Here is a 12,685-nt window from a genome sequence, read left to right on the forward strand (position 1 = left end):
GGTCTCTGGGAGATTTCTTCCATCGGCCTCACTGCGGCTATGCCGGGGCTCAGGTTGGCGTCACTACCTCGCACAGGGCGTGAAATTGTTCACACTCCTGAGCGATGTAGCTAGGTTGATCTTTTCAAGCCTAAGGGAGTCAGGCACCCAACTTCCATTGCCTTTCCATGGGAGTTAGGCGCCTAACTGGTGGCGGTGCTTTCATACCCCCTGCCCAGCAGCCTGGCCCTGGCAGACTGATGGTTGAGTTGCAGTCCTACCCACCAAACCCGGATGTGTGGCGTGAGCGGCTCGAAAGACACCGGGGACAGCAGGTCATGATGGTGTTGGGCACAGCGCTGGCAAAGCAGCTGCGGGGGCGTGTCCTGCAAGGGGCTGGCGTTGGGGCTAGCTCAGAAAATCCACATCATGGACCGGTTGTGGTACCACAGAGCCATCTGCTGGGCACAGGAGATGCCAGCCAGCCACCGTTATGGAAGGTGGGCCCCCTTCAGCTGATCCTTCTCCCTGGGCCTTGGTCTGAGCTCTTACACCAGCTGTAAATCAGGAGTGGCCCTGTCTTCAGTGGAGTGACACAGAGGTCAAGCTAGTGAGAGGGGGAAATCCAGCCCCCTGTTTAAAGGCGGCAGGCGGCTCTGGAGTGCAGGCATAAAGAATAGGCAGGACCCCACTGGGACCAGGTACTGCAAGGGTAACCCCCACCCTCGGATACAGGCCCAGGGCAGGCCTGGTGGCGGCACAAGAATCCCACCCGAGTACGTTCAGCGTGTGCTCTGGGTCAGGGGTGTTTCCGGGCACACCCTCTGGAGTCGCCCCCAGCCAGGCTTTCGAATCACAGAGCTGCTCCTCCTTTGCCCAAGGATCCCGTTTACTCTGTTGTTCCCCACATGGCCAGGCTGAGCCACTGGGCCTCTCTCAACCTCCCCGAGGGCTTCTGCTGGCCCATCCACAGGGACTCGGGCCGCAGGACTTCCCTTCTGTAGACCTGCACCGTCAGCCGGTGGAGCGATGGGGACACCCAGTGCCTGAGGAGGTGAAGCTCAGGCCTGCACATGTTACGTGGGGTGGGTGCCACAGCCGTGGCTGGTTGCATGGATCCCTCTGCTGCCTGTCTCAATTCCCTAGGGATAGTCCAGGCTCTTGTCTCTTCCCAGGGGGCAGGCAGCTGACACTTAGCTGGATATTAACGAGCACCATGCGGAGCCCGTGTGTGCAGTAGGGATGGGTCCTGAGATCTACCCAGCAAGCAGGGAGTTAACTCCAGGCTTCAGTCCCCCAACTGGGGCAGCGTTGTGAAGCAAGGGAGGGGACTCGAGGGCCAGCCGGGGGCTCCAGGAAAGCCTGGGTTCCTGGGAGGCAGCAGCGAGAGGTCTTGGACTCTGAGCAGACAGAGCCTCATCTCCCATTCGGCAGGGGCCGGCTCACAGCCTGTGTCTCTTGGAGCGTAGAGCCCAAGTGAGGGAAGGGGACACGTGCTGGGTGAAAAGCTCTTGCTGGTGCCGGACCGGCTCCTGTGCTCTCCCAGCTCCCCAGGGATGCCTGCAAGGGGTCCCCAGATTTACTTCTGCCTCTTTGTGCGTTTGATTGGTGGGGCTGCCGCACTTGGTCTGCAGAGCAGGGGCAATGGGCCCTTTCGCCCACACATAGCCTGCTCCTTAAGGGGACGGGTATAGCTGGGATGTTGGCCCTCCCCGTGGGGGATCCAGCCCCGAGGAAGGAATCCTGGCCACACACCCTTTGGCTGAAGGCACCTGGCATAGCCCTGCCCACCCATGTATGGCAGGAGGAAAGCGAGCTGAGCCTGGAGAGACAGACAGACCCTCCAGGCGGGGCTTGTACACACAGTGCTTTTATTTGTGGTCTTCAGCCAGAGAGACCCTCCGGCTTGGACAGTGGCTTAGAATTCAAGAGGGGCCCATGTGTCCACGTGCAGCGACTCGCAGAGAGCCCGACACACGCGGTGGTGGCTCAGAAATGCTTGCCCAGGGCTTTGTTTGTAATGCAAGAGGGGCCGGGACTCAAGCAATTGTTTTACTTCCATAACTGACGCAGCAAGGCCGGAAGTGCCGGGGCTCTGAGCTGCGCCGGCACCTCTGGGCTCTGAGCTGCCAAGGCCAGAGGTCACAAATTAAGCACTGCTCTTGTCTTTTGCAAAAGAAACACGAGCATGTTGCATTGGGTAATGGCACAATTTGGTGCTAAGGGGTTAAATTGGGTGCACTGCCCTGACAGCAGAGGCAAAGAGGACACTCAGATAGTCACTCTCTCTCTCTCCCCACAGCCACCCAGTCAGCCTGCTTAAGGGAAGGGGTTGCCTAGGATCTTTCACAAGGGTTGGTTGCCGGGCGGTGTGTGTGTGTGTGTGTGGGGGGGGGGGGGGGGTGTTAGTCTTGGCTCAGCTAAGTTTAGGACTTTCTTTTCAGTGTTGTGGGCATAGCCCTAAGCCACGCCAAGGGGCATTAAGGGGGAATATGCACGTAAGTGTCTCTGGCATATAGGCATGTGCATTCGAGGTGGATCTGTGGTTTCCAGAGGCCTCATGTAAACAGTCAGGGATCATCCTTGGGCAGGTGACACTTAGTAGCAGCTTCTCTAGGCTCCAAAAGCCTGACTAGCACGGGGCTAGCTGCAGGCCCTAGGCACAGCTCAGAGGCTGCAGTGGGTTCTTAGGCTCCGTAGCATGTGGCTTCCTGCATTGCCCAGCCTTCCCTTCCGCCTGTTATCTCTAGCATGTGATGTAAGAGCCTGGGCTACATCCCACAGATACAATCCCCAGGAGCTTCAAGCCCAAGAAACGCCGGAGGCGTCAGAGTGGGGAGTCCGGGAGAACGTCCCCCAGAGGAGGAGAGTGAGGGCACTTGGGAAGGAGGCACCGGGGCTAGCATGAAAAGCGGAGCAAGCAGAGTGGAGAGATGAGGAGGATGGAGGGGAGCAGGAGGAGATGGAGGTGGGGCAGAGGCTGATTTGCAGAGGATATGAACCTGTTCCAGCCCTCCCCACCCAGGAGCCTTGGGTCTGTAGCTCAAGCGGTAGCTCTGGAGGTCCCTGGGTCAGTCCCTGGTGTGTCAGCCGAGAAGCGGCTCTCGTGCACGCCCTTCCCTGGTACGTGGGGTACAGCACGCCGGGGAGGTTCAGAGAGAGGGCCGAGGTTCCCAAGGGATGAGGCAGAAGATGCTCTTTAGAAGAGGGTTTCTCTAAGAACCGCCCCCTTTCCTGCCTACAAAAAGCCAAAGCCTGAGGTCAGGATTTAGCCCAGTCTAGAGGTCCATTGGGGCAGCTGGATCTGGTTCCGTTCACTCTCTTTCTCTCTCCCATCTGGACTATTTCCAGCCGATCTGCCTGGGCCCAGGTCCTGGTCTCTCTCCACCTTCATCTTCACGTTCCCTTCCTGGGCCCAGCCTAAGGCGAAAGGCACCCTCCTCTCCCTGCTGCTTTGCATGATTCTTAATAATAAAGAAACCAGTCACCTAGCACAGCAAACTTTAACGAGCTCTGTCCCCCAGGAAGTAGGCAACTGTTGTTATAGATGGGGAGAGAAGCTAAGTGACTTGCCCCAGGCCACAGAGGGGCTCAGTGGCAGAACCGGGACTTGGGGCTTCCAGGTCCTGTGTTGAGACCATAGGACCATGCCGCTCCTTTGAAGCATCTAAAAGATGAAGCCTGAATCCCTCTCAAAGTGGACTGTATCTGATGCTGGTAAGCGGCACTGTGAGAGCCACTGTTCAACGCGCCTGCTGGGGAGGGAGGTTTAGGGTCTGAGGTGACGTCAGCCAAAAGGAGAGGGAAGGTCCTAGAATTATTTATAGCCAGCTCGCTCCTTCCCCCTACTCCAGCCTTGGCACCATTCCAAAGCGACGCTGTGGCTGGCTGAAAGGGCATCGGGCGAGTGGGGCAGAGGAGAGCACGGAGATTTTTAAAAGCTTTCTAAGGGTTGGTGCATTAATGGACCCCAAAGCAGCTACTCCCAGTCTCTGCGTAACCCAATGAGTAAAGATGGGCAGCTGCATGCAGTCTCTCTCTCTCTCACTCACACACACACACACACGCACATACACACTAGTGATATACTCTCAGCCTGGAGCTCCCGCCTCGTCTCTGGAAGCAGCACCACCCAGAAACTATCCAAAGCCTATGGAGGACCCAAGGGATCAGCTGCGGTGAATGGGACCCGGTCTGGCTTGAGGGGCCATGGCCCAGCTACGGCTCCACCGTCACGCTGCTGTTGGTCATGCGGACCCCGTACCATCCCTTCCAGAAGAGCGTGTCCTGGCCGCCGTGTTCAAAGCGCACAAAGCGAGCCCCGGGGCCGTAGTCGGAGAAGGTGTGGGAGAGCTGAGGGGGCAGAGAGAGAAAGAGAGACAATGGCTTCCGGGAAGTCACAAGCCGCCCTTGAATCTCCCCTCCGGGGAGCGAGGCCCTGCGGGGATGGGGTCACCAGCCGCTGGCGGGAGATGGGCTATCTGATGGTCTTCGGGCCCCACTGCTACGCTGGAGCCATCAGCGGCTTTCTCCTTCCATGCCACTTCCCTCTCCCCACCCACTCACGTGGCTGGGTTGGCAGGTTACTGAGCCACATGGAACCCAGCCTCATGGTCCCAGCTGCAGAAGAGGAGAGACAGGATCCCGGGGTAAAGACCCCCCCACCCAGCCTTCACCCCATCCTGCTCCTTTGGCAGCTGAGCTCACCAAGGGAAGCCCCTTCCTATCAGGCTTTGCCTGCGGCCCCAAAGCATGCACTGCCCTGTCCCGTCACCCTGACTCTGCCCAGCCACTCGCCGTGACTCACCTCGGTCCAGTCGGCGGCGTTGTCCTGCGGAATGGCGATGGTGTCGCTCTGGTACTCCGCCAGGATGTCCTCGTGCTCCGACAGCAGCTTCACGTGCAGCTGGTAGAGGCAGCCGGCGTCGCTGCGACCCGCGTACCTGCAAAGAGACCCAGGCTGCCAGCCTCGCCCCTCGTGGCCGCTCAGCAAACAGGCCCGGTGCTGAGAGCAGTGCGGCTGGGCCCGGGCTGGGCACCGTCCTACACCAAGCCATGTCCAGAAAGCAAAGCCCCAACCACGTGGATTACAGTGAGCTTGTTCCAGTCTCCCACCGCCGCTAGCTGGGCTGGAGCGCTAGTGCAGACCCAGGGCTGGTGTTCTCACCAGTGTGTCTGCAAAAGGCATGGAGCAGTGCCTCTGCTACCATTGATGGACCCATGCCCACGTAAGCAATGGTGGGAAATGGGGGTCAAAGAAGCCCATTGTAGACACAACTCCAGCTCTCATCATCTCCCTCTCTCTGCTTCCCTTGGCCTTTCCCCTCTCTCCCTGCCAGCACAGCACAATCCGCCCCCCCCAAACCCTCCCCCCCCACACAAACACTTACCAGTCCTTTACCACAATTTTAGGCTGGGTTGTGTCCAGCAGCTCCTCCCAGTAACCCTCAGCCCTGAGGTCGATGACCTGAGACTTGCGGCACCACCTGGAAGACGAGAAGTTACCGGGTGAGCGCGGCTCTGTTTCCTCACATGCCAGCGTAGGGTAGAACCCAGCCAGAGAAGAGGGCAGCCTTACTCGTAGGAGGTGACGAAGTATTTGTGGACTCCATCGCTGGGAAATTCTTTTCCAAAGTCTCCCGGCAGGTCCTCAATTTTCCAGCCGTCACCTCCGTTCTCCACTTCCCCCCAGTGCTCTAAATCCTCTGCAGATAGCAGAACAAGAGAGACTCTGGGTTATAGTCGGGTGGCTTCAAGCCTCTTTCACCTTCCTACGTGGGGATTTCTTTGATAGATCCAGGCAGGGAGTTTGATTTGAGTTGTGCTTTACTTCGCAAGCGAGCCATTGACTATCTGCAGTGTAAGGGACTGTTTGGTAGGACTATCGTAATCTGGCCTTCGATTCTCAGCACCTACGCTCTGATCATTGTCTTAGCAGCCTCCCTTCACTAGAGAGCCCTGCCCAGCATTTCAGACTGGTCTAGGTACATATTGCAACAGTTTAAATAAAGGTGTGATGTTAAATTGCTCTGACTTTGTGTGTGGACCAGGCCTTAGAGAGCTGCTTTCAGGGTCAAATTTAGACCAAAAATGTCAGATTGGTAAAAACAAGCTTTTACAACCCCCCCGCTTGATTGCAATGGTTCCGTGATCATTTAAATAACTCCACTGAAAACTATTTTTATTGTATTTCAACATTCCCAGGGCTGCCACACTGGGCTAGTGCAGGAGAGGACTGATCCGTTTCCTTCTCCAAGCTGAAATCAAATGCACAGAGCTAGCACTTGGCATCAGTGGGGACAAGCTCATTCAATTTTTTAACTCTTTCATAAGCCAGGTAAAGGTTTTCTTTGTAAAGTTGGAGCCAGTATTCCTTGCTTAGCCTTGTTTTCAACCCTCCTCTAACGTAGTCAGAACAGACCAAAAGATCCTCCACCCCCACCCCCACCCTTCCTTTTGGCTTGAGCATTTTCAGAATTATATTAGAAAGTTGGAAGCAAATCGGCTCAACTGTTGGTGAGTGATACAGCCAGAAGCAGCGTGATCCAGTGGTCTGTAGGCAGAGCCGGAACCAGGGGTTCTTGAGCTCTAAACTCTGCCACAAACTCACTACATAGCCTTGGGTACATCATTTAAAAGCAGATTTTCAAACAAGCACTGCCCATGTGCTCCTTCGAAAATTCCCCTTGTTTTTTTATTTTGTTGTGAGACCCCCAAGAGTAGCCAAACCCTCTGCAGAATCCTGGCCCAACGGAGACCCTTTGAAACCAACCCTGTAAGTGAATTGCCACTGAATCCGTAGCGGAGCCAAAAGGTACCCAAATCTCAGGCCCTGCAGTCCTGTGCCTTGACCAGCACACAGTCCTTCCTCCTCTTTGGAAGCTGGAGCTGAAGCCCCCAAGTTGTAGGGGAGGGTGACGTACAGTGCAGTAAAGCACCACAGATCGGGGTGATGTTGTTATGCTGCACTGGCCACTAACCACGGTGGACCTGAGCCCGTGCCCCCCTCCTGGAAATCCCCAGCAGTGCTTGTGTAAAGAGGCTCCAACAACTGGCCACCACCCCTGTTAATGGAACCCCCAGGCCAGCTGCTGTTGATTTAGTCTCACACACAGTGAGACGGGTGCTGCATCTCTCCCCAACCCAGGGCCGCTTAAAGTGATTGGAGATGCACACTCCTCAGTAACCAGCCCGGTCCTCCCCCCCGCCGGGCGAAGGTGTTACAAAGTTCAGTCACTCGCCTTCGCCGCAGGGGTTCTTGATTAAATTCCTCTTCCTCTTCCTCAGGAAGTAGAACGTTTGCCAGTTCTCGGCCTCCTCTTCAGGCTCTGCCCCGGTGAAGCCCTCCTGCTGGCACTTCAGGATCCAGAGAGCTGCTCCATCCACAAGGTTCTTCCACTGGCAGCAGACCAGGCGGCACACCAGCACCAGCTCCACTGCGGGGATGGAGGCCAGGATCTGAATCAGGACGGCTTCAGGGAGGGATTCCATCCTTCGGCCAGGCTGGGCGGAGCTTTCTGAGAAGAAGGGGAGAGGATTTACAGGCCTTGAGCAGGTAATTGGTCTATCGGGGCTGGTATCCCACCTCTGGTAGTAGCCAATGACTGCAGCCTGAGAAGAAGGGAAAAAAGACAACCCAGCCCATGTTGCACCAGGCTGTTGGGCACCAGTGTTCGAGGCGGAATTAATTCCTCCTGACCCCTGAGCACCTTAGACCCTGAAACATGAGAGTAGGTCATTCCTATATTAAATTATAACAGAACTGCAAGAACTTTCTTATTGAAGCCTCTGACTTCCGGCGGCAGTGAAGTAACAGACAATTAAAATGCAACAGCCCAAGGGTGAAGCTTGTGAGTGCTTGAGGTTGGTGTTGTCACTAGCCAGCCTCTGCCTCTGCAGTGCAATCCTTCCAGAAATGTGCTTATGCAGGAACCTGGCTGTTAGTAGCAAGAGCTGCAAGACACCTGGCCTTGCTATTGGATTCACTGCCAGATAAAAAGCTGCAGGCATCAGGGTGTTGGGTTTCCTTTCATAAGATGACTAATGTCTTGGTGTATGCCATGTAATGGTGCCCAGATACCATGGTGATCGGCGCCCTGTAAATCCTTGACAATGCGTCAGATTTAGTTGGGTGTGTTTGAAATTTGCAAGCCCTTCGTATCACAGAGTGGCCCCTTTGCTCTCAGGTGACAGGACAGGACAGAATGATGCACTTTGTATAATGGCAAATATCTCAGTCGAGTCCCCTCTGACTCCTCCCTCCAAGGCCTAGGAATCCTGGCAACAGGGTCAGAAGTGTCCTTTAGCACTCGCCCTACGTGAGTGTGCAGACTCAGAAACCTTCTGTGTCATTGAGCCATGCCTACCCCCACCGGCCCAGCCTTTGGAGCCAACTGCGACGGAGTAACCGGAGATGAGAGTGCAGCTTGCAAACCGCATGTCATTAATATGGGATGCACCATGACGGTGCTTTTATCCCCTCTGACTCCTGCTGTTGAGAAGCTGTTGAGGCTGCACCAAGATGCAGTTTGGAGGGGACCTGACCAGACTCGCCAGGAGCCAATCATAGCTTTCTTCTAGCACTCGGGCCATCTTCTGTGTGCTGCCGGGAGTGAATGGAACCAAGTGGGCAAACCTGACATGCCATTTGCAGAAACCTTGGCAGCATTAATACAGCCAGGCCAACAGCACTAAGTGCTGTGTCACTTGAGCAAGGCAAGGCAGGATGTAGAGGTCATTGCTGTTGGTATTCTGAACCCAAAAGCTCTGAGCTCCAGGTGTCTCCCATCTGTCCTGCACTGGCATCAGATGGCAAAATCCCACAGCTCTGAGGGGTGGTATTAGCATCCTCCCCCACACCCAAGTTACAAGCTCAGCGTTTAAGATGAAGGAAATTCCTGACGGGCAGAACAGGCCAGACTCCGATCACGCAGGCTGCAGTCCCTGCTGACTTCATGGTCTGCAGCAGCTTCGCTGCACCCTCCCTGACAAGCTCACCGCGTCTCCGGACTAGCCAGACTCATCGGTTCTCCTTCAATTTCACCGCCTTGCCCCAGTCTCGGCCGCCAGCCCTGCTTTCATGTCCTCCCCTGTCCCCTTCCGAAGAGTCTCTCCTTAACTTAACCTGAGTCCACAATGAACTGAACAACTTCCGATTCCAGCTCTTTCCCTATTTGAGGGCACACCCTGGTCTCCTCTGCCAGGTGCCCTGCGCTTCCCAAACCTTTCCTGTGCCCTGTTCCCCTGTCTGCACAAGCCTTAAAGGTGCACTCCCTGCCTTGCAAAGAGAGCAGGGAGCGCTGCAGGGTTAAAGCACCTGTCCTAACAATGCCCGTAACACACCAAGGATGCTGCAGCACAAGCCGAGGCTGCCGTGCAAAAGGCCTGCCTCCCTAGCCGCATCCCAGCCCGGCAGTGAGAGAGGAACAGGAGATGCTGAGACGCTCCTACCTCACTTGCTGCTCCTGAGACGGCGGCACCGTTCTGGATTGGTCTGTCGCAGGCAAGTAACTAATGCTGGCAGGGCTCTGCTAGAGCATAGAGCAGGCAGAATGGGTTCCCCTCTTAAAGGGACAGTGCATCATTGGCTGCAGTCCAGGATGCGCTCGTGTATTGGCTCGTGTGATATTGCTGATCTGGCTGGAGAGTTACCTGGGGGCGGGGGGGTGCGTGAGTCTGGGACTCCTGATTTCTAATTCAGGCTTTGTGTGAGCTTGGGCAAGTCACTTGCTCCTCTCTGCTTCCTGACCAGTCAATGTGGGGGGCGGGGTGTTGACACTTACCTCCCAGGGTGTTGGGAGGATGAATGTGCCCTTTGCCACCCTGTATTCCTCCGGCATTAGGAACTTTTGCCTGTTTCATGCAAGAGCTCAGGGCAAGGGGAGACCAAACTGCACGTTAATGTGAGGGACCGAATAGGGCCTGCTGTGCTGTATCCCGTCTCTATCCCTGACGCTCTGCTCTCCACCTCCGGATGGCGCTGCAGCACCGGAGGTGCTTGCCCACTTTGAGCACTGGCTGAGGGGCACCCAGTGGCTGTGAGATGCAGGTTCTCATGTATCACACTGGTGACGGTGGTATAAACAGCTAGCTAGATCAAAGGAGGATCCCGGAGGGGCTGGCTCCCCAGGGGCAAAGAGAAATCCCAGCTGGGGTGTAGGCTGATGCCACCTTCCATACCCAGCTACTAGGGAATGGGAGAAGCTAAGACCCGACAGCTCATCCTCCCAAACTATAATGTTTTGTGTTAACAATGAACTGCGTGAGTACATTCAATCTCTAAGTGCAATTGACATTCCCTTCTCGAGTCTGCCTCCTGCCTTACTGTCATCTTCTACCTCAGTTCTGGGGCTCTCCTCATCCCCTTGGGAGAGCTGCATAACCATGACTCTACTCCTGTTCCTCCTCCTCCCACTGTCTCACGCCCATCTCTCCTCCCCAGCTGCAGGCAGGCAGCTGCATTTTCAAAAGCGGCCTCTAACTTGTGGGCACCTCCACTTTTTGGATGCCCAACTTGAGACACCTTGGGCCCGATTTTCAGAAAGGTCAAGTGCCTGCAACCCTTGTGAGCATAGAATTACTAGTGTGCATAAGAGCTTGCAGGAGCCAAGCCTGAACTAGTTTTGTGGTCCAAGTACAGTGAAGTGCCAAAAGGGAATTAGGCCACATAATTATTGTAGTTCTGTATGCAGGGCTCGGGAATGTGCTAGGTGCTTTGCAGAGTAAAGCCAGCGACAAGGGACAAGAACAGGAGTACTTGTGGCACCTTAGAGACTAACACATTTATTTGAGCATAAGCTTTCGTGGGCTACAGCCCACTTCATCGGATGCATAGAATGGAACGTATAGTAAGGAGATATATATACACACATACAGAGAACATGAAAAGGTGGGAGTTGTCCTACCAACTTTAAGAGGCTAATTAAGAGAAAAAACTTTAATTATCCGCAGGGACACAGGAAGGACAAAGTTTACAGTAAGTGCATCACGTGGCTATTCAGTTTTGTTAGCTGTAAAGATTTGCTCTTATGGACTTAGCATTTTGACTGGTTTTGGTATTGATGGTGAAAAGTAAACTAGGTTTGTAAAATGATTTCACTCCAAATCATCCAAGTGCGATTAGCAACGGGAGGGGGTGGGGAGGAAGAGGTGTTTGTTTATAACGTGATTATTATTTTTTTCCCCTAGACATCCTCTTAACCTTATTTCTCTAAATCATGTTTCTCGTTATTTAGTTGTATGAATGCCCACTCTCTGCTAGGTGCTTTCCAAACACTTCTGCTCCAAGGAGCTCTCAGTCCATGACAGAGGGTTGGGCAAGAACAATAATTATTTGCGTGCATAATTCACAAAAATGGTTCCCTCTTTCTGAAGGTTTTTTTTGTTCTTTTAACAATGAAACTTTTTCCTTTTCCTCAATTTGGTTTATTCTTCTGCCTCTTGTAACTTTAATTCCTCCCTGTTTAAGTACATTTTCCCTTAAGATGAAGCAGATTCCTATAACAGCATAGTCAGATACAAGCCATAACAGAAGCTGCTGGTAACATGAAGGGTGCACCCCCTGGCTGTCCACCCAGCTCGGGCCACGTCCACACTAGGAGTGATTTGCACCATGGTACAGTGATACTGGCAAAGCACTTGTAGTGCGGCTACAGTTTATACTAGCAACGCTCCACTTCTGTCTGCACAGCCGCCTCCAGTCACCTCCCACCGCTCTTCCACTGTCCTGCAGGCACCCTACCCTGTACCAGCAAAAGATAGTCAGTATACCTGGATCTACACTACAGGCTTTTGATGATAGACAGGCCTGATGCTGGTCACGCCTCGTGGCATCCCTGTCCGACCTAGCCAGGCTGCCAGGAGTTCCTAGCGTAGCTGCAGCCTGGGGGCTCCTATCCTGTGCTTGTCCCTGTAGTACCCAGCACCTGTCTCCTTTTCTCGCTCTTCAGCTTTATTATTTACTGGGGCTGTGGTAGCGCCCAGGAACCCCAGGCGTGGCCCTCGATCCCGGGGCGCTAGGCGCTGTACAAAGACCAGCCCCTGCCCACGAGAGGTAACTGTGAGTACAAACGAGAGACCGGAGGTGGCTGCAGGCTTGACAGCCAGGGGGAGCTCCGGGCTCGGCACAGCAGCAGTTTTACTTTCCTTTTCCTTCTCTACCGCCGCCCTCGCCAGCTGTCCCCGGCTCCAGGCCGCCGGGCTCCGGAGTGCGGTGAGCTGGCGGGGGCAGGAGGAAAGCGGGGCTCCGGGCTGGGGAACGGGGCGACCGGGGTGTCTCGGGGGGGGGGAGTGAGTGAGGTCTGGGCCCCGGGGTGGGGTCGGGTCGGGTCGGGTCGTGTCGTGTCGCACTTCCTGGCCCTGCCCCGCGGAAGGAGACGCAGGCGGCGGCGGGCCGAGCTGGTAGCCCGGACTCGGCGGCCTGGATCTCGGTTGCAAGCGGCCGGGTTCCTCTGCCTGGCAGCTGGGCAGGAGCCGGGGGCCCCGCTGCGGCCCGTGTATGGGGCTGGGGGCCGGGATCCCTTGTGGGGCTGAGTCGGGCTCCTGGGGCGGGGCGGGGGCTTTGCATGGCAGAAGGGGGCCCATTGGGGTTGGCACGTCTCGGGTACATCCGGGGTGCAGCTGGCAGCGTCTACTGGGCCCCCTGACACATTTCCCAGGACCGCCCTGGGAAAACCTTTGGCCAGGTGGCAACTAGTGTTAGCAGCTT

General features: G+C 55.4%; 2 protein-coding genes across 5 annotated transcripts in view; one reads left to right on the top strand and one right to left on the bottom strand.

Moving 5' to 3' along the window:
• Positions 1–12,685, top strand: part of LOC101947758 (F-box only protein 6) — a 125,757-nt gene that overhangs the window by 104,133 nt on the left and 8,939 nt on the right. The window contains exon 1 of one of the 3 annotated variants that reach the window (XM_008167225.4): positions 11,731–12,190. The exons of 1 other annotated variant lie outside the window; for it this stretch is intronic. The gene's annotated coding sequence lies outside the window, so the exon portion shown is untranslated. Of the gene's footprint in view, positions 1–11,730; positions 12,191–12,685 lie in introns of those variants that run through there. One more of the 3 variants, XM_005292824.5, reaches the window with a different exon arrangement.
• FBXO2 (F-box protein 2) lies at positions 1,834–9,553 on the bottom strand. Of its 2 annotated transcripts, XR_010594290.1 has the most exons (7): positions 9,430–9,541; positions 7,221–7,496; positions 5,558–5,684; positions 5,370–5,465; positions 4,787–4,922; positions 3,235–4,332; positions 1,834–2,519 (listed from the first exon to the last, which is right to left on the bottom strand). XR_010594290.1 is itself a non-coding variant. In XM_005292825.3 (6 exons), exons 2-6 carry the CDS (start codon positions 7,468–7,470, stop codon positions 4,198–4,200), a joined length of 744 nt encoding a protein of 247 aa, XP_005292882.2. In that variant the 5' UTR covers positions 7,471–7,496; positions 9,430–9,553; the 3' UTR covers positions 1,834–4,197. The 2 variants fall into 2 exon arrangements, 1 of the variants encoding a protein (XP_005292882.2); XM_005292825.3 differs by having other exon boundaries at positions 1,834–4,332; positions 9,430–9,553.

This window comes from Chrysemys picta, chromosome 21 (genome assembly GCF_011386835.1).
Source record: "Chrysemys picta bellii isolate R12L10 chromosome 21, ASM1138683v2, whole genome shotgun sequence".
NCBI classification, from domain to species: Eukaryota; Metazoa; Chordata; order Testudines; family Emydidae; genus Chrysemys; species Chrysemys picta.